Source organism: Catharus ustulatus, chromosome 7 (genome assembly GCF_009819885.2).
Source record: "Catharus ustulatus isolate bCatUst1 chromosome 7, bCatUst1.pri.v2, whole genome shotgun sequence".
NCBI classification, from domain to species: domain Eukaryota; kingdom Metazoa; phylum Chordata; class Aves; order Passeriformes; family Turdidae; genus Catharus; species Catharus ustulatus.
This window is the reverse complement of record NC_046227.1, coordinates 20,345,949-20,366,396: the sequence shown is the minus strand read 5'-3', so window position 1 is coordinate 20,366,396 and position 20,448 is coordinate 20,345,949. Positions and strand designations below refer to the sequence as shown.

The 20,448-nt window shown below is 39.7% G+C and overlaps 1 protein-coding gene across 7 annotated transcripts in view; it reads left to right on the top strand.

The window, feature by feature from the left end:
* The window catches only part of CSRNP3 (cysteine and serine rich nuclear protein 3), a 103,810-nt gene that overhangs the window by 73,923 nt on the left and 9,439 nt on the right, over positions 1–20,448 (top strand). For all 7 annotated transcript variants that reach the window (XR_004418423.2, XM_033064295.2, XM_033064293.2 and 4 more), the window contains 3 exons: positions 2,380–2,550; positions 13,585–13,844; positions 18,894–19,190. Coding sequence is in view for 6 of the 7 variants with exons in the window: in XM_033064295.2 (XP_032920186.1) it covers positions 2,380–2,550; positions 13,585–13,844; positions 18,894–19,190 (728 nt within the window). In the remaining variant the exon portion in view is untranslated. The remainder of the gene's footprint in view (positions 1–2,379; positions 2,551–13,584; positions 13,845–18,893; positions 19,191–20,448) is intronic.

Below are 20,448 nucleotides of genomic sequence, written 5' to 3'. Positions count from 1 at the left end.
AGGCAGTCCTGGGGCCCCATGGCTGCCGCATGAATGTGGGCTAGGGAGGCCGCGGCACCCCCACTCCCGGGTCCAGGCAGTCCCGGGAGCCCATGGCTGCCGGGTGAATGTGGGAAAGGGGGGCCGTGGCACCTGCCTTCCCGGGTCCAGGCAGTCCCGGGAGCCCATGGCTGCCGCGTGAATGTGGGCAAGGGGGGCCGCGGCACCCCCCTTCCCGGGTGGAAGCAGTCCTGGGAGCCCACGGCTGCCGGATGAAGGCAGGGTAGGGGGCCGGCAGCAACCCCGCTCCTGGGTCCAGGCAGTCCCGGGGAGCCATGGCTGCCGCGTGAATGCAGGCTAGGGGGGCCGCGGCACCCCTGCTCCTGGGTCCAGGCAGTCCCGGGGAGCCATGGCTGCCGCGTGAATGTGGGCTAGGGGGACCGCGGCACCCCTGCTCCTGGGTCCAGGCAGCCCCGGGAGCCCACGGCTGCCGGATGAAGGCAGGCTAGGGGGCCGGCAGCAACCCCGCTCCTGGGTCCAGGCAGTCCCGGGGGCCCATGGCTGCCGGGTCCAGGGTGGCCTGGTGGCTCGCGGCACCGCCCCTACCGGGTGGAGGCAGGCCCGGGGGCCAATGGCTGCCGGGTTGAGGCGGGGCCTCGGCCAGCAACCACACGGGGTGAGCTGGGGGCGGGGCCTCGCTGCAAAAAAAAAGTGCGCCTTATAGACCAGTGCACCTTATCTGATCTACAAAGTTGCGAATTTTGCCGAATCCGGGGGGGTGCACCTTATAGTCTGGTGCGCCTTATAGTCGTGAAATTACTGTAACCCTGTCCTGGCTAGAACCAGGACATGCTGCTAAATTTCTGCTTGAATACTTAGCTTTATAATATTCTACTCAACCTCAGGAATATATTAGGCATTTCATTTCTTAATTTTGGTATCACGGAATAATTTAGGTTGGAAAATACATCAGAGATCATTGAGTCCAACCATTAATCTGACCTGACAAGTCTGCCACTAAACCATGTATCCAAGTGCCCGTCTATATGTCTTTTAAATACCTCCAGGAATGGTGACTCTGGGATAACTTCACAGGGCAGCCCATTCCCATGCTTGATCACCCTTTCCTTGAAGGAATCTTTCCCAATATCCAATCTAAACCTCCCCTGGCGTAGCTTGAGGCCATTTCCTCTTGTCCTGTCACTTGTTACCTGGAAGAAGAGGCCAGCCCCCACCTGGTAAAAAGTCCTTTCAGGAAGTTTTAGAGAGTGATGATGTCCTCCCTGAGTCTCTTATCTCCAGACAAAACAGTCCTAGCTCTCTCAGCTGCTCCTCACATGAGTCACTTTCTAGATCTTCACCAGTTTCATTGCCCTTTGGACTCATGCCCAGCTTACTGTCATCTGCAAACTGACTGAGGGGATGGACACTTGATCCCCTTGTCCAGATCACTGATAAAGATATTTTAATAGGACTGGCCTCAGCGAGCCCTGGGAACACCACTAGTGACCAACCACCAGCTGGATTTAATTCCATTCCCCACCACTCTCTGGGCCATCCAGCCAGCCAGTTTTTACACCCATCCAAGATGTAAACAGTCAGTTTCTCCATGAGGATGCTGTGGGAAACATTGTCAAAGGCTTTAGTAAAGTGCAGGTAGACAACATCCACAGGCTTTGCCTCAGCCACTAGGCAGGTCACCTTGTCATAGGAGGAGATCATCTTAGTCAAGGGTGACCTGCCTTTCATAAACCCATGGTGACTGGGAGAGGAAAATGTTTGGAAGGCTGTTGGTGCCTTTAACTGGTGGTGGGTAATGTCTGAAATCCAGGTGTTTATTGAGCACAAATTCATATATGGTCTTTGTGCCTTCACTGTCTTTTATCTGTCTGTGATACTGGAATTATCAGATGGAATTCTTAAAGGGTGATGTGAACACTGGTTACATCATATATATTTATCATTGGGAACAGTAGTGTTCAGGATAATTTCTCCTTACTTTCATCTCTGAATGTGAATATTGCTTCCTCCTGTGGCAGCCAAGGGAGGGACCAAGTGAGTAATTTTTTTCTTTGTTTGAAATTTCACAACATAACCTAGAAGAAGATAGGGATGCTGTTGACATAGTGGGAAAAATACTCCCTGAAAGCAATCCGTTACAGATTATTCTAGTGAAATAATCATCTCCATACGTGTCAAGTTAGAGTAGGACTTAAGATTTTTTTCTTCTCTATGGCTTCACTCTCCTAATTAGTCATATATAATTTCATATTAAATGATTATTCCAGACTAGAAGTGGCAATTTACCGCTGTTTTGAAATAAAAATTACCTTGGAGTTTATGATTGCATATTCTGCAGCTGGATGTTGCAGTGCCTCATTGCCTCTGTTCCTGTTACAGGTACATGTGACAGCATTGCAGCAATGAGTGGAATTTTAAAGAGGAAGTTTGAAGAAGTTGATGGCTCCTCACCTTGTTCCTCTGTGAGAGAATCAGATGATGACATCTCCAGCAGTGAAAGCGCTGACAGTGGTGATAGTGTCAATCCATCTACTTCTAATCATTTTACCCGTAAGTATTAACTGTGTACCCAAAGAATTTTTCCTGTTTCTTAAAATAAAATAAGTGTTGTGGTTAAGTAACCATGATGATTTTTAATTGAATAAATCATTAAACAAGTCATCTTCATGATGTTCGGTTTGTGACTAGCTCAAAACGTCTTAGTAAAATACTTTTACATTCTTTTGACTTCATGTCTGACCGTTGTAAAAGTTTTAAATTCTCTTGGAAGCTCCTACTTATTTGCTATTTGACTTATGTAGCTGTTTGTAGTTGATATTAGGAGTTATGTTCAAAATATTTCTAACAAGTAGTGTAGGGGAAGTATAGTTTGTTTATTTTCCTATCTCAGTTTATTTTCCTTAGTGGAATGTATTGCAGCTGTCAGCTCTCTGTAGTACAGTATTGGTGAGAGTTCTTCTCTAAAAACATTAGAAGCTTTTTTTTATTTTTAATTTGGAACTGATGAATGTTGTGTATGGTACACATTATTTTAACAGTTTCTATTTTTCAGGTACCAGAGGATATCTCTGTACTTCACAATGGTTTTGTGTACAAATAAAAATCTGGTCTTTAGTTAGCAAAGCTACATTTGCAGCATATATTTCTGGGAATTATAAAGTTACAGTTTATGTCTGCAGTTTATGATACGTGATACTGCATCTTCTAAAAAGCAGGTGGTTGCCTCCTTCAACTCTGTTGCATTTAGATCTCCTCTTGGAGTTATTCCTGAAAACTGTGAGCTAAGGAGTAGATGAGGCTCCTCACTGCTGCCCATACAGAATGTGGTCCTTGTAACTGAGTGGTTTGGATGTGCCTAGAAATCATGTTTGTAGTGTGTGATATGAATGTTCTTATAACTGACTTATCTACCAGCTGCTGCTGTTCACTTTGAATGGGAGTTTAGATGTGGGGGTCTGAATCCTCTTTGCCCTGGTGGGGAATGTTCCTGTGCACAGGAGGGAGAGGCAGGACTTTTGAAATGGGTTCACATGGAACACTCTTGAGCTGCTATGTGATATTTAAGTTGCAGTGCTAGTCGAGGACCTATTTTATTGAATAGGCCACAAATGAGTAGGTGACCCAGTAAACCTCTTTGGTAGTATTTAGAAATGTCTTGGTAACAATGTCTTATGCATGCTGCTACTTTAACATTTGCGTCTGTTGAAGAAGTTAGTTGATTATTCATCACAGACTGAAAACAGGCTTTTTACATCAGTTATCCCCACCCACACAGATGACCACAATTTCGTTGTGAATACATGCATGTAACAATAACCTTTAATTGTAGTTGACATAACAAATAATTTAGTTTAAAGGAACTTCCCTTTCTGTAAGAGAAACTACAGTATTTCAGTGTTACGAATAATGATTTATCTAACTGAGATATTGGTGTCCAGAGTAATAAATGTTTTTCTGTGTGTGCACTCACACACATACAGAAATTGTACATATTACATTTTTTAAAAATACGTCTGTATATATCCATTGGTGATACAGAAATAGAAAACAGTTTGTGTGTGCATTGACAGTATTTTTTAAAAAGTGTTGTCTTTAATATAGGTGCACCAGCCTAAATTCCAAGAAATCAAATACAGAACCCCTGTATTACTTAAGAGCTATTAAGTGATACTCACTTGAAAATTGCATGCACATGTAATGTATACTAACAAAACTGTTAACAGTGTACATTGGAAGGTGTTTTGTTCATGCTTTACACTCACTCATCTTCCATAAGAAAAGACAAGAGACAAGTTTTTCTAAGTTGAATATTTGAGCAGACTGAAAAGAGCCAGTGCAGAAAAAAGGCTGGCGAGATTCCTTGCCTCTTTTACATGCCTGAAGAGCTCCTTGATGGAGGTTATCTTCCTAAGCTATTTCTTGACATGTTATACCATTTTCTGTTCTATTTAGTGAGACACTGTCAGATCGTGTGTACTGTCTTTTTCCTGGTCTGTTTTCATATAGGTGGATATGAAGTTCACTATAAACTCTCTTTTAGGGGGAGAGGGTTGTGTGATCTGTAGTAACCATTAAGATCTATATATAAAGTCTTAAATTGAGAATTAAAAAAAAATGTTAACATGGTCCTCTAAGTCTTATTTTTTCTTTCCAATTTACCTGACAATAGATAATTCTAAATTGCTTGTAACTACAACCTCTTCAGCACTTTAGCAAGCAGGTGGTTTGTATATAGATCCATCTATCACAGCTGATGCATCCCTGTATTTACACAACCCTTGAAATGATAAGTATTGGGTCAGATAAACAGGAGCTTAGCAAGAATTCTGCTCCATTAGTCCCAAAGTCAGTTTAACCTGCCAGCTAAATGGGGCACACAGCCGCTGTGGATCATTCAGGTGGGCAGAACTAGCAGAAGATAGCGTTGTTCTCAGCAATTAACCCTGTAGTGGGATGGCAGAAAACACATGACTGAGATGGCCCTAAGTGCTATTGCTTGTGACTATTACACAGGGATAAGTACAGAGTTTCTTTAACAATATATCCATTGAAACAAATAAAGACAGCAACAAGAAGAAATTAATAAATCCCTGGCCTAGGTTGCAGGCATCTGGGTCAGTACATAAAAATTACTGTCTGTAAAGAATAGGCAACTTTTACCATTAGCATTTTCTTGATTGGATGTGTGTATTTTTACAGATGTGCGCATTTTAAAATCTCTTAGCAAATGGTGATGGAGTGCCTTCATTACTACTGGCAGATATATCCCTGTTGTGTATTTTACTTACCTTTCTCAGTCTGTTGAAGCAATTTCAGTTTGATTTAGCAGGTCATTAGTCATTGAAGATTTACTTTAATGGATGCCAGAGCATATTACTAGTTAGTCCACATGCCTGTCCTATTTCACAGCCCTGCCTTCATATCAGAAAGAAGGATGTTCATCTTCAAGTAGCATTGCAAGTGTGCATGTACAGTATTAGTCAGGACTTAGGCATACACAGAATACAGGGCCGGAACACTTACAATGCCATTTGAGCTCCTTTCAATTGCCCTGTTCAGTTCTGGCACCCCACTGTGACTGCTCCACAGCAAGCTGAAAAACCTGGAATTGCTGTTGAGGATGTCAGTACAACACCCTGACTATTCCTATATTGTGTGTACTGAGGAACACTGAGTTCCACATTCCAACTCAGCTGTGGGGGAATACATGCCCTTCCCAGGGAAGGGTAATGAAGATCCTGAAGGGTCTGGAATATAAATCCTGTGAGGAGCAGCTGCGGGAGCTGTGGGTGTTCAGTGGAGAAAAGGAGGCTCAGGGAGACCATACTGCTCTCTACAACTCTATGAAAGGTTGTGGTAAGGTGGGAGTCAGTCTTCTCACAGGCAAGGGGAAATGACCTCAAAGTGTACCAGGAGAGGTTTAGGCTGGGTATTAGTAAAAATTGCTTCACTGAAAGAGTAGTTAAGCATTGGAACAGGCTCCCCAGGGAAGTGGAGAAGTTGCCATCCTGGGAAGTATTCAGAAAACAAGTAGACATGGCACTTGTGATAGGGTTTAAAGGGCATGGTGGTATTCAGTCAAAAATTGTATTTGATGATCTTGGAGGTATTTTCCAACATTAATATTGTGATGATTTTGTGATTCTTCCTGCTTTGGTGAGGTACCTGCCTCTAAATGCTTGGTGGTTTTTTTCTGATGCAGAGGAATACCCAAATTTAACTTACAGAATCACATGCAATTGAAGGACCTATGGGGACTTTGTGAAAGCCTGTCTTTGGTGCTGGTGATGAGTCCCCATAGAATATTAATCACAGATGTAGCTCTTAAGAAACATAAGGGGCTGCTGCTTTCCTCTGCCATTTCAACTTCAGTGTCATGTAACTGAAACTTCCTTGCCTGCATAGTCACTTGAGATAACCAGCAGCAGCTTAGCTGATAAGGTGATTATTACCAACAGGAGGTGGTGCCATCACAGTCTGGTTGACACCTTCTGTCAGTTATCTCCCTCTAGTGTCATTAACATTGTTGCTGTCATGAGCAAGGTTATCCTGTGGCCATAATCATAGGTCCTTTTGTTCTGCTAATTAGGGTACTGTCTTTAGAGTACTTTTGGATGTGCTTTGGTTTGTTAGGAATGGGGCAGGTCACTGAGAGCTCTGAGAAAACCCTTTGGTCTCTGAGTGCTCTTACCATCTTTTGATTTGGCTGTTAAAGGTAATGAGGAATTTGAAAACACAAATACATCCCTGTTGCAGTTCCTTCAATATGCCCTGTAAAGCACTGTTTGAAGTTTGTAGAGCTGCTAGCTTACTGAGATTGCCTCATCTATGTGGCCATGCATAACGTGAAAGAAGGTATAAAATCTTTAGGAAGGTGCAGCTTCTGAATTACCTTGTAGAGGGATAAAGTTTTATTTGGTGTAAGGTCAATAGCACAAGACACTACCAGAACTTTGAACTTAAACTGCATGTTTAATTACTGGTTAATGATAGAAATCTAAATGATTTAGAAGTGCTGGTTTACTATGGGAAAACGCTTAGGTGTAACAAATGCAAGCATTCCTTTTTTCATGGCATCGTGCAGTTATTTATGTTGCCAGCAACCAGGCTTGGAATTTCCTTGTTAATGAGGAATATGTTCTTATTGCTATTTGTTGACTCATGTTATGAAGTGCTAACAGGTTGAGAGGTTCTTGTATTTGATTTTAAAATTAGTCAGCTCATCTGACTAATCATTAAAAAGCAAGAAATGCAAATAAATTCAGTGAAATGTAGTGCAATATCTTTGCTCAAACTCACACAGAATGACAAGACAGGGTGTACCATGACAGCATCTTTTCATCTGGAATAAGGAATACTGTGGTGACAATTGTTAAAAATTGAAAAGAGGAGTTATAAAGCAGGCTCCCACTAGTTTTTCAAATGAATTGTGCAATTATGTTTCTATATTTTTAAGTAAGTTCTCTTATAAATTAGCGCACTTTGCACACAATACAACCAGAGAGACGATTTTTGCCTACATTATGTTTTCGTTGGCTTAGAAAGCATCAAAATTGTTTTGTCAGAAAGATGTTCATGATACATAAAATATGTTTGTAAACGCAAAGTGTCAGTCAGCTGAATGGGTGGCTGTGTTTGTATGAAATGGCCATTCACAGAAGTCACACACAGGATGGGACAAAGGATTGCCTGTAGTGTCACAGGAGAGCTCAGTGAATGCAGTTGTTATGCATGGGTGTTCCTACTGGGATCCCTGGTAGGACTTTACTCCTCACAAAGCTGGATCCAAGGCCAGGAATAATCATCTGTGGAACAGCAGCTGGCATTTAGAGGAAATGGTGAGGCAGAGAGCATTTAACCATCTCCACTCCTCCCCACAGGCTGATGATATTTGCAGAATTGAGAAACTGGACTAGTATGATGGATGTCACAGAAAAGCACTCTGGAGGTAGAGGGTGCTGAGGAAGTAAACTTAAAGCTTTCACTGAAGTTTCAGTGATAAAGTTCCAGCTTCTAGTATGCATCCTAACAATTAAACATTTCTGCGAGATTTCAGACAAAACTCTTGACAGTGAGCTAAAATGCTTAAAATACAAATTAAATCCTCTCTATTAATGTCAGACTTGTCTGTGAACTAGTAATTTGAAAAAACCTTTTCAAGTGTCACTTAAATAAATCTGGCATTAGGCAAGTATTCCCATCCAGCTCTTCCTGGGAGGCAAATTTAGCTTTGGCTTTACCCTAAGGGAAGCTACTGGAAGGATAGAGCAGTGAAGTGCTCTAGGTAGGTGGTGGTGTTCCACAGCATTGTGCCTTTTCTCTCAAATTTCCACTAATTTACAACTGAGTATGCAGTTCTCTTCAAGACTTCCAGTTTCAAATTTCTTCTAGAAAATACCTCCCTCGTCCTCAAGACCACACATTTCTTTTGGAGGGTGTATTTTATGTCGCAGGATTTCCTCTTTATGTAGATTTCCAGCATATAGGAAAAGTGTTCTATCTCTCAGGGTTGGAAACTTGTAAATTAAGTGTATGGAGACTCTTAGCAAATACCTTTTGGAAGACAATGGGAGAGAAGGAGAGGTAAGAGAAAGAGGTAGAAGCAATCTTTGGATACAACCTTTTCCTAGATGTTGCTTTCTGTGAGGGCTGGGAAGCAGGCTGGCTTGTGTTCTGACCTGGATTACCAGAAGGGATTAGGTTTTGCTGTTCTGTGATGTTAGACTTGATGAAACTGCATGGAAGGTTGTGGAGCAGGTGGAGAATGGTGCTAATCCTTCTTGCCATAATGGTTTATATGACACTGAGTATGTAAAAAGCAGACAAATGAGTAGTAGAGTGTAAGAAATGCAGGATTTCCACTGGTCTAAGACAGAGCTTTAATCCAAAAAGCTGCTTCACACATGTTTTTTCCAGCCTTTTGAAATTTTCACGTGCCTAAGATATTTCTGCCCTTGTGACAATGAATTGCTTTGCCCTCATTGATGCAGGAGCGTGAGTAATCTGCTGGGGAGCCATATGGTTCACATTTATTTTAATGTGTCTTTGACATCAGAGAATAGCTGAGACAGCAGAAGAAAGTGCTTATGTCTTGGAGTTCAGCCAGAACTGAGATCATTTAAGTTTTGTAATCAAAGAACTACCAGTTTTCTGGGTAAAAAATGTTAGAAAAACATGATGAGCTTGAAATGTCATTCCTATCAGGACCGTATAAAATTAGGAAGCAGATTTTGCATTTGATGGATGAACACAGCTTCAGCAAGTGCTTTTCTTTGGTGGAGGTTTGGATTCAGTTTCAACCACTAGATACACAGAAGGAAGTGCTGTGTTTTCCACAGGTTTCACATTGTTGTAGCTCCACTGCCCAGCGTGGAAAATGAGGATATTGGGATATTGAAAGGCAAACGGACAGTGCTGCTGCATGGTGCCTTGGACATATGAGAGAGCAAGTCAGGCAAGCTTTGTTTCAGTCTGCCAGCATTACTGCTCTTGCTTACCTATTGCATCAGTTACAATTTATTCATATAGAGATGAAACTTGGGTGATTCTTTTAAGCATACATTGGACTGCTAGTAGAAATACTGATTTTCCCCTTTAGAAAACTACTATTTATGGAATCTGAGAGTTGGATGGGCCAATGATAACGTCTGTTACCAAGATACAAGAAATAAATGATGACAAAGTATGAAAAAACCTGAATTTTTCAAATTTTCAGTAAATTTTGTGGATGTATGTATATTCTTGCTTTCTAATAGATCAGAACAAATATATTTTCTGTGTTCTTCTGCTCTGTCTTGAGTTAAGCAGGGTCCTTAGCAGTGATTCCAGCAGATTTAACATACTGTATAAGGTGCAGTGCATGGGAAATAGCAAATGCCTCCAACTCTTGATAAGGTGGTAGTTCTGTTTTGGTTGGCTTGAAGTAAAGGGTTTGAATCAGGTATAGAGCACTTTGTCCCTAACATTGGAAAATGTTCAACATTTCCATTCAATATCTAATAATATTTTTGAGCTCACATCAAGGCAACCCTCTTCTCAGTGCTGACTGTGCTTCTTTCCGTGTCCTTGGTAGCTGAGGTGGTCACAATTCTCACATCTCCTTGCTGACATTCTAATCTGTGCTTTTCAGTAATCAAATGCAATCCTGTGAACTCCTGCAGCTTCTGTCAGATTTGTTCTTGTAAACAACATTCACATAAATATGAATGTATTTTAGCTCCTCCTGACAGTAGCATTCAGAAGATGACCATGGAGTTCTTCACAGGGCCTTAACTCTGCCCTTTAATGAGCTCTACTGAAAGATAGGATGTGTTCCAGAAAACATTCTGAGGGCTCTGAATGTTTATACACGTTTAATTGCATATTGACATATAATTTGTCTGACTCAGAACTATAATGTTAATAAATAACATCACAAACTTTAATGGCATTTACAACAAATGCATGTCAGCTCTCACATTGTCTTCATACACGTCTTCAATCTAGAGCTGAATTTGCAGTGCTGGTGATGGTACAGTTACCATATGTCAACATTTTAATGAAGTTCAGATTAATTCTATTTTGACACAGTTTTAATCAGTGATATATCAAAAAAACCCCACAAACAAACGCCTTCGATGGTGTGGCATTGACAATTCAATTACTGAAACTGATAAGAACTATAAAAAATTGAAGACATGCATTAGTGGGTTCTTTAAGACAACCCATGACATCTGCAGTCTTAACTGAGAGACTGCTGACTGAACTTTTAATCATAAATGTATGGCAATGCATGAAATTCATGTTCTAAATTTTGATGCGCACACATGGGCAAAAATGCACATAGTGTAAAAGCTCATTCATGGTATCTGGTTTTTATCAGAGATAGCACTAATTTTTATTTTTTTTTCCATCTGGGATTAACTAGATCACAGACTCTTCTGCTTAGTTTCATTTAGCTATTAATGTTAGTGTGTAGTGTGTGAATAAAACTTAAGGGTCATTTATTTATGTTTAGCCAGTAGTATGAAAGTAGTATCTCTACCAGAAAGAGATTGATGGGCATGAAAAACAGAAGTGCTTTTATTGCAGCATTTTTCATTCCTGCCAGTAAAGCAGCCCTGTCAGGAGTTCCACTGCTAAGATCTAAACCAGATTACTGTCAGCACAGATTTTGTGTCGTAGATACTCGGGTTTACAGATGAGGATTCAAAGGGTTGTGTGATACTCTAACTTTCAAGATTTACAAGTGCAATTACCTTTGATTTCTTCATGAAATGTATCTATGTGTATTTTTTTTCAAGAATAAATTTCCTTTTCTTTCCTTGAGAATTTTACAGTAGTTTTATTTCTCATTTCATTTGTGACTGGTTCATTTATTTGGTGGAAAAGCTGCCTGCCTTTCAGTAGCTGTCAGTATTTATTCTGAAATAGAAGCATCATCCTGTTGAGCTCCAGGTAACATCGATACTGTTGTATCAGAAATTGGATAAACCCCAGAATTTTTTAGATATCTCCTTCAGCAGAAAAAGGGATTTTTAATATGCACTTTCTTATGTATTAGAGCACATTGGCAATGCGGGTTCTGAATCAGAGTATTTGCTTTTATGTTGCATTGAAGGAGAATGTCTCAGTATGAAAATTACCCCAGCTTACAAATGCTAAAAAATTGGTTTTATAAAAGGTGGTTTTGTTTTGAAACTGTGGTATGTATGAAAAAGAATGGCACATTAAAACTATATTGAATATCATGCAAAATTGACACATCCCTACCAGCTAGTCTGCTAATGAAATACCCTCTTCTCTCACTAAAGGCTTCCTATAAACATTTTTGACAAGCTCTATTGATAGGAGGTTTGCTTCAACATGGATGTAAGTTAAACATGCCTAATTAAACAGAATTTGTCTTTTGATTTCCCTTTGTACATCCTATGCCTTTTTTTGTAACACACTTTACTGGGAGCATGTGAGTAACAGAACCTGATCTTACTTACCTGTTTTATATTTAAATACAGCATACCTGCAGGAGGTCTGAACTGCCTGTTACTTATATAGCAAACCATACTTTTAGCAGCTTATTAGTACTTAGGAGAAGTAGTCCTGTTTCAGTGAGCCACAAATAATTCTGTGGTCTGTAGGATATATTGTCTGTTATTTGGATACAGGGCTTTATTTTCTAATGTACTTGGTTTTCACACATCTTGGTAGATGGGGCCAGGGCTTTTGACAGTTTTACTTCATGTAGAAGTTTGTGGATTTATGTTTCTGGTGATTACCATTTCACAACATAATAACAGCAATAGAGCCTGAACTATGTTTTACCTGTGACAATAAACCGGACCTGTTACAAAACCAGACCTGAAGGCCAAGTGCATCTCATCTCTAGAAATGGTGGAATTCTAGATTATCAGTGTAAGTCTTGTTGCTCTTACTGCTTTTATGGAATGATTCCAAGTCACTCAAGAGTGGTCAGGCACCCTTTAAATCATTTTACTGCCTGAATTCTGTCAATGAACTCTCTCATTCATACCTGCACACACCTGCAGTTGTTGCCTATAAACTGCAAAGCAATGCTTTATAAGCTGCATTCTCAATAACCTGTTGCTATTTTGCAACAATTCAAATAAATTGGACTGCTTGTCTTGAAAATCAAGGAGTGCCCCTTACCTTTCCCTAAGGTTTGTGTGTCTTTTTTTTTATTTCCTCTAAAGGCATGTAGCTATTACCACTGAGAAACAATAGATCAGTATCATGGGAATGAGTTGCTAAGTGTCTGTAGAATCAAATGAAGAATATTAAACAGTTAAATATGGCATTTGTTTTTAAACAAGTTTCATATGTTATTCTATATGCTTATCAAAAAACCTGAGCGCAGGTATGAGTGGAATCAGAAGAGAGTTAGAAAATACTAGATTTAATTTTTTGTCAAAATTCTGCACATTAGACTATACACACACACACACACGCGCGCGCGTATTCAGTGGATGGCAGCAGAAAGAAGGATGAAGGTGAAGAAAAACAAAGTGGGTGTGACTCCTAGTCAGAATTATTTCTATTATTTCTATGGTGATGATGATGGTATGAATTTTTGAGATGATATGAAAAACTAAACATTCTGCTTTTATAGTTTTTCCAACATCAATTTATCACAAATTAGATTATGGGATATACTGATCTTTTCTGTCAGTGTGACCCAGTGCTGTAGCAGTGTGAATCTCTGCTGCCTTATGTCACTTTGTTGGCAGGGATTGGAAGAGGTGCAAGTCAGTGGATCACCATCTGTGTGGTGGTAGCCCAAAGAGGTTTCTTTTGCTGGGATTTGGTTGCTTTCTCATTAAAAGGACAAAACATTTTTATGATGTGATGGGGAAGAAAAACTTTGCTGTCCTAGTATTTCTGTTCTGAAGTAGACAATGACTGTAATAGCTTGTAGTAGCTTCTAGGTTTGCATACGTGGTAAATATTTCTAACGTTATCGCCTCATTGTCTCACCTTGGAATACGGTGTCTGTGTAGTCAGATATTGTCACTTGTGCAGTTCCCTTTACCTTAACACATCTGCCTGATTGCAAGTTACCATTCACACTGAAATCTGCCTCTGTTCCAGCATCTTCAATCCTGAAGAGAGAGAAGCGGAAGAGAACAAAAAATGTCCATTTTAACTGTGTTACTGTGTATTACTTCACAAGAAGGCAAGGCTTCACCAGTGTTCCCAGCCAAGGGGGAAGCACACTGGGAATGTCCACTCGCCACAACAGTGTGCGCCAGTATACACTGGGAGAGTTTGCCATGGAGCAGGAGAGGCTTCACCGAGAGATGTTGAGAGAGCATCTAAGGGAAGAAAAGCTCAATTCCCTAAAGTTAAAGGTAAAACTTGTCTAAGACTTTGATCTCTGCCCTGATTTAAATGAACAGTGTCAGAACTATACGAGCCCAAGATGTGTGTGTTAATGCACTATCACCTTCTATGAGGTCCAGTTTCAGTTGAAAAAGATGTTTCCCTGGGGTTTTCTAATTTTACCGAAGATGCATTTTTGTTTGATTTATACCAAGTGCTCATGTAGTTATCATTGCTGTGTTCCTCCAAGTACTTTACAGGAGGGTTGTTGTTTACTCCCTGTTTTCCACGGAGAGACAAAATAAAAGCAGAGAGTGGTGGCAGTTAGCCTTGAACAGGGTGTCCAGCAAAAGTCTGGAAGTCCAGGAAGGGAATGAGTCTTCTAAGGCTGACGACCTATTAAGAGAAGAGAATGGTAACATTATAGGTACAGAAAATGAAGGAGCTTCTTTTCTTGGCCAAGTTGAGTGAATTTGGGGAACAGTATACTAAAATGTTTTCATTTGCAGCATACCAATTTTTTTGATTGCATGTTCTGTGCTATTTCACCAAAGAATGTCCATTAAAGAAATATGTCAGATAAATTAACCAGCTATATCAGTTTAGCTAGTTAGAACAAATCCTGGCTAGTTTTCACAGGATCACAGAACTTTTAAGATTGAAAAGGAGATCATCTGCTCAACAACCCCCACCAAAGCAAGGTTCACCTAGAGCAGATGACACTGGAATGTATCCAGGTGGATTTTGAATGTCTCCAGAGAGAGAGGCTTCACATCCTCCCTGGGCAGTCTGTTCCAGTGCTTTGCCACCCTCAATGTAAAAAGGTTCTTTCATATATTGAGGTGGAATTTCTCATATTTTCATTTATGGGCATTGCTCCTTGTTGTGCTGCTGGGCCTCACTGAAAAGGATCTGACACCATGCTCTTGGCACCCCCTTTGAGATTTCTTGTGCATTAATTCAGTCTTTTATTCTCCAGACTAAGCAGGCCCAGCTCCTGCAGTCTCTCCTAACAAGAGAGATGCTTCAGACCCCAAACCATCTCTGTGCCATTTACTGGTCCCACTCCAGTAGCTCCTTGTCTTTCTTGAACTCTGGAGACCAGAACTGAACACAATACTCCAGATGTGGCCAAGCAGGGGGGCAGGATCACTTCCCTCAACCTGCTGACCACATTTCCTTGATGCACCCCAGGATACCATTGGCTCCCCTCAGGCCAGCTTCCCAATACCACTTTCCTTTTGAATACAACATGGGAGAGGAAAGAAACTCTGTATTTGAGTAAAGGAGAACAGGGAAAGGGAGTGTATTCCTTCTGCTGCTTTAAAACTGGTGGCAGAGTTTCTAGTTTTTTTGTGTCATGGATTGTGTTGCATATCTTTTTTACTAGTATATTGTTTACTTTGATATTATATTTTTTCAGGTGAATCCTGTAATTAAAAGTGAACAGTATTTAGAACTGTAATTGAGCTTCTGTGCTGCACATCCCCTTCTTTTGTGATACTACATCTGTGCTTCTATAGTTGTGCAGAGCAAAGTGACACCCTCCAAGTTTCAGAAATGCCTTTTTAACCATTATTTCCATATAATGAACTAAGAGTCCATGAATTCTGTGTCTCAGGGTCTGAGGAAGTATGCATGATCCTCACATTTGTAATTATTTTTTTTTCAGTCTCGTAACTGTTTTGGGGTTTTTTCATAGCTAAATAGATTCTTCAATAAATTCATAAGGTTATAACATTTGAACTGTCATAGAACAAACATAAAACCACTCAGGACAAAGGCAAATCAAAGACATATTTGGACAGGTTGGAAACCAAAGACTAGTGGAGTGTTAGTGACTTACCACTTGATAGAGGTTATACCTCTAATATCTCACATCACAGGATTTTCAGAGCATCAAGTGTGAACTGTGCTGTATAACTGATGAGTAGCTGTAGATCCCTTGGCTGACTTCCAGGAATCAGCTCAAAGAGAGGAATCCCCAGTGCAGTGAGTAAAGAAGAGTCAAGCACACAAATATTTCACTTTTCTTTTCTTAGCTAGAGGGTAAATCTAGAAAAATCACAGATCTTATTTACCTTGAAAGAGTAGATGAGGCATTTTAGCCTTTACTGGAGCTTGGCTCTTCATCCTTTCCTAACCTTCCTCTTGGCTGGAATGGATCTCCTTTCTTCTTTAACTTACTTCAGCCCAGTCTGTTTTGGGGACACAGACCATACTTTCTGCTTGTTTTCCAAATACATGTTTTTATATCTTCCCAGTTACTTGTTTGAGTGGATGGTTATTAAGTTTCTACAAAATCTCTTCGTACGTATTCAGTGAATAAAGAGAGCCTTATTTGCATTCCTTATTTGCATCTTACTGGTGTTAAATCTTCTACTAGAGTGAAATATTCCTCTTCATCTGGAGCATGTATAAAAACATAGGCAACAGAAGGCTTCCTGTTTTAACTAGTCCATTAACCTCAGTTTAGTTGCATCCCTGATTATGTCCTTAAATTGAAAAAAAAAGAAAATTTCAAGTATGAAAAAAAAATCCAGGACTCACTGAATTAGTGAAGAGTCACTGTAAAGCACTGAGCATGTTTTGTTTGCTAAAGAAAACAGGGCCTTGCTGATTTTTCATTACAGAGATGGAAGAGCTGCTTGGTCGCTCACATAGTTTCTAAATTAATAAAAAAGGAAATGTTGCATTCTAAGGTGGCAGTGTCAGCAGTTATGTCAGCAAAATTATTATTCATTTAATGAAAATGTGCTAATCAGGATTTGCATAAAAAATTACTGTACATCACAGAGAAATGAAGAAAATGAGAACATGGAGTAAAATGAAGTTTACTAAGAAGTTTTTCTATTTGAAAACTATTATGTAAAAAGAAGGTAACATTTTCGGGTTTTTTCGGGTGTTTGATTTCAATTTCCCTGGAATTTTTTTTTTGTGCATTGCATTACAATATACAAACTGGTGGGTAGAAAGTGTTTGCTCCAGTAGAACCTGTTTTTAAAAGATAAAAATACAGGAATATATTGAAATTGAGTTTCCATAATATTAGGTACTGTTTATTGTTTTAGTTGCTAAAAGCAAAGGGCCAAATAAGAAACATCTCTAAATTAAAAGCAGATAAAGACTGTGAAATTGTCTTCAAGTCACTTTGATGTAAACATTGCTGACAGGAGCATAAACACTTGTTCGCAGCAGAGTGTGAAAATTCTGGATATAAAAGCCATCTTATCAAATGAAAGGTACGAGGTAATCAGAGATTACCTTGAGGTAATTTTTTGTGCCTACTCATGTTTTCTAAAAGCGCCCTTATTGCTTACTCATAATGTCTCCTGAAATTAACATTATTAGCATGAGATTAGTGGTGTTAATGCTCTCTGGTCAGTGGACACAGTAGGTTCCCTTTGTGGGAAGTTGTAAGTAATAACTTCCAACTAGGGCAAAGCAGAGGTGTCCATCCTACTGAGTGGGGCTGAATTTCACCCAAAGGCTTCACATATTCACTGGCCTCTGTTCTGTGGTTATGACATTAATCTTTAGATTTATGAGGAAATTTACCCATCTAAACATCAAGTTTATTTCATATGAGCAATATTATGACAGTCAAGAGAGCTTAATGTTCCCCTGAAGTTCTGGAATTTTTTTTTAGTAATCTTCCTCCCTCTAGTTACCCAGTTACTTTTTTGAGAAATGTTACTCTTTCCTTTTATTGAATCATTTGTTCTTTGTGTGGCAAAATGGAAGAAAAAAGAATTAGAGGAGATGACAAGGAAATCATCCTGCAAAGGAGTCAGGAGCTGTGGTGCTTTGAAATGGCAAACTGCTGGCTGATGCCACATGTCTGATGTTCCAGCCTGCTTGGATTCATGTGGCATTCAGCACATCTCTGGAGGCCAGTCCTTAATGCTCTACTGCTGTGGGGCAAAGTAGTTAAGATTTGCAGGAGGAGGGGAAATACGTGACAGGATTGGTATGGTTCTGTAGGTGCCTTTGTGTGCTGACCAGTTAGAGCATTCACCTCATGGGTAAGAACCCTAAATGTTAATTTTTATTAAACAGTATTGACTACAATAGTATACTAATTAAAGAAGCAGGGATTAGAATTTTTCTCCCTCCACAGTTTCAAACTTAGAATAAATAACAGTGATCTACTTAAAGAGTGGTTTGAGCCTTGTGTATATAAAACTAGAGAAATCAGATTTCTTAGGTAGGTCGTTCCCCTGTTATATATTAAACAAACAAACAAATCAGAAAAATATGAACACATTCTACTTAGTTTTACCTTGCTAATGTAAAAGGAAAAGATATAAGTGTGCCATTTTGGATTGAAATATTCAGGCTGAGTTGTGTGTATGGTGAGGTATTAGCTTCAGGCAGCTAATTTAAGATGCATTTAATCCCTTTGTGGATTTACATCTCTCTCTCTGTAGCATGTGCAGGAAAAAGGATGACTTCTAATGTTGCTTTTCCTGCCTTATTGGACTAATACGTTGAAATACGTGGTGTAAATAATCTCCCCATTGACCCAGGGCCAGGTAGAACTGTTTAGGGAGCCATTACCCCCTCTTTTACCAGTGTAATGTGAAATGCATAACAGAAAATGGGGCAGTACGTAAAATATACCATTTTACAAACCTGTGATGCATCATTTGAAGCCATGTCAATAGTATCATTGCTATCTCAGAAGGGATATTTAAGAATTTCAGAGAGCTCAGAGACAGCAATCAATTAAGGTCTCAAAAACTATCTTGTGAAACAATACAGAAAAGACTGGAATTTCAGAAAGGAGTGAGATCTAGCAGCTAATGGCACACAGTAAATTTAGGTAAATAAAGAACAGATAATTTCTTACCTTCATTACAAACTTGGTATTAAAAAAGTGTACTTAATTAATATGCTAAATGTGAAATAAATACCTGGTCACTCTATCTGTGATAATTTTCTGCAACTTCCTTCAGTCATGCAGCATTTTTACACACAGCTTAGTACATTGATAATGCATTTCACATATTGACATCTGTGACATGACGTACACGTGAGCATTGTTGAAGGACTTTGTTAATTGTTCTGTGCAACAGATGACAAAGAATGGTACAGTGGAATCTGAGGAAGCCAATACACTGACTCTGGATGACATTTCTGATGATGATATTGATCTAGACAACACTGAAGTAGATGAGTACTTCTTTCTCCAACCCCTGCCTACAAAAAAGCGGCGGGCATTGCTGCGAGCTTCTGGAGTGAAGAAGATCGACGTGGAAGAAAAGCATGAGCTGCGAGCCATCCGCCTGTCCAGAGAGGATTGTGGCTGTGACTGCCGCGTGTTCTGTGACCCAGAAACTTGCACCTGCAGTCTTGCAGGCATAAAATGTCAGGTAAATGTCTACATTATTGTCATTATTTAATTGTCTGGGGAGGGGGAAGGGGGTGTGTCCATGCACACGTATGTACTTTCTGTTCCTGAAGTTATAACTATTGGAATTAGGTATTAGGCAGTAACACTTGTGAATGTCCAACCTGTTTTTAAGACCCTGTTTTAAGGATATATAGTGGGCAATCAATTCAGTCTCCTACCATATCTTTAGTATGATTTTAGGCACATACATGGCTTAGGGTGTCTTTTTCTTACACAATCATTCTGCTCCTCATACTCCTCTTAGGCCTTTATCTAAATAGACAGATGCAGACAACAGAAGAATAAATAGCCTACAGATTTGAGAAGGGATATTGCCTTTTATTTTAGAAACAATTAGCAGACACTCCAAATGTGAATTATAGTCCGAACTCCATGGGAAGCAATAAATGACATTCTGTGATACTGTCCTTTATGTAATGTGCATGGTACTTAAAATCTGTGCATGATAAATTTGCATGCAGGCAGTAAAACAGTATATGCTAATATAGCAGGGAAGTTTTTCCTCTGCTGAAGAGGTATTTCATATTGTACATTTACATAGTGTCAGCTGTATGTGTCCCAAAACGTTCCCTAAAAGATATTTCTGCTAGTTCTGCTGAATTGCTGTTGTGCAGCTGAGTTTTCTTTCTGAGTGCATTTTTCATCATCTCATAAATGCAAGCTAAACTTTCTCTGCTATTTTAAATAATATATTCTCTTTGCTGTTCCTGTTTTCATCTCCACATGTGGGGAAGATGTACTGGGTTGTGTTGTGTGGTTCTCCTGCACGTTTGATGTTTAGGTGTTACAGTGCAGGTGAAAGTCACAGGTCTTAGGCTATCTAATAAACCTACCAACACATGGATTCAGTCACATTTTCAAAATTTAAGATATTAGATATAGAAGTTCTGTGCCCAGTCTGTTAATCTTACAATATTGCATCTAGAATTGACTGGATTACCTTTGAACATGCACTTGAGTTTTTGTTCCTGTTTTCTGAGGTGTCCCAATTGGTAACTTTATAAAGGTTTGTGTATATCATTCATTTTGTTTCAATGAGTGTCTAGTTTCCTTGATTTTTAGCAAATTTTGAGGTGTTCCTGGTAATGCTTTTGCCTGGATTTGAGCATAAAGTGAAGTAAAGCTGTAGCAGATCTAGAAGTTGAGAAGCCACCTATTTTTTGTTCCATAGTGTAATACTTTCACCTATGGAGCAGAATAATTTTTTCCCTTCTCTG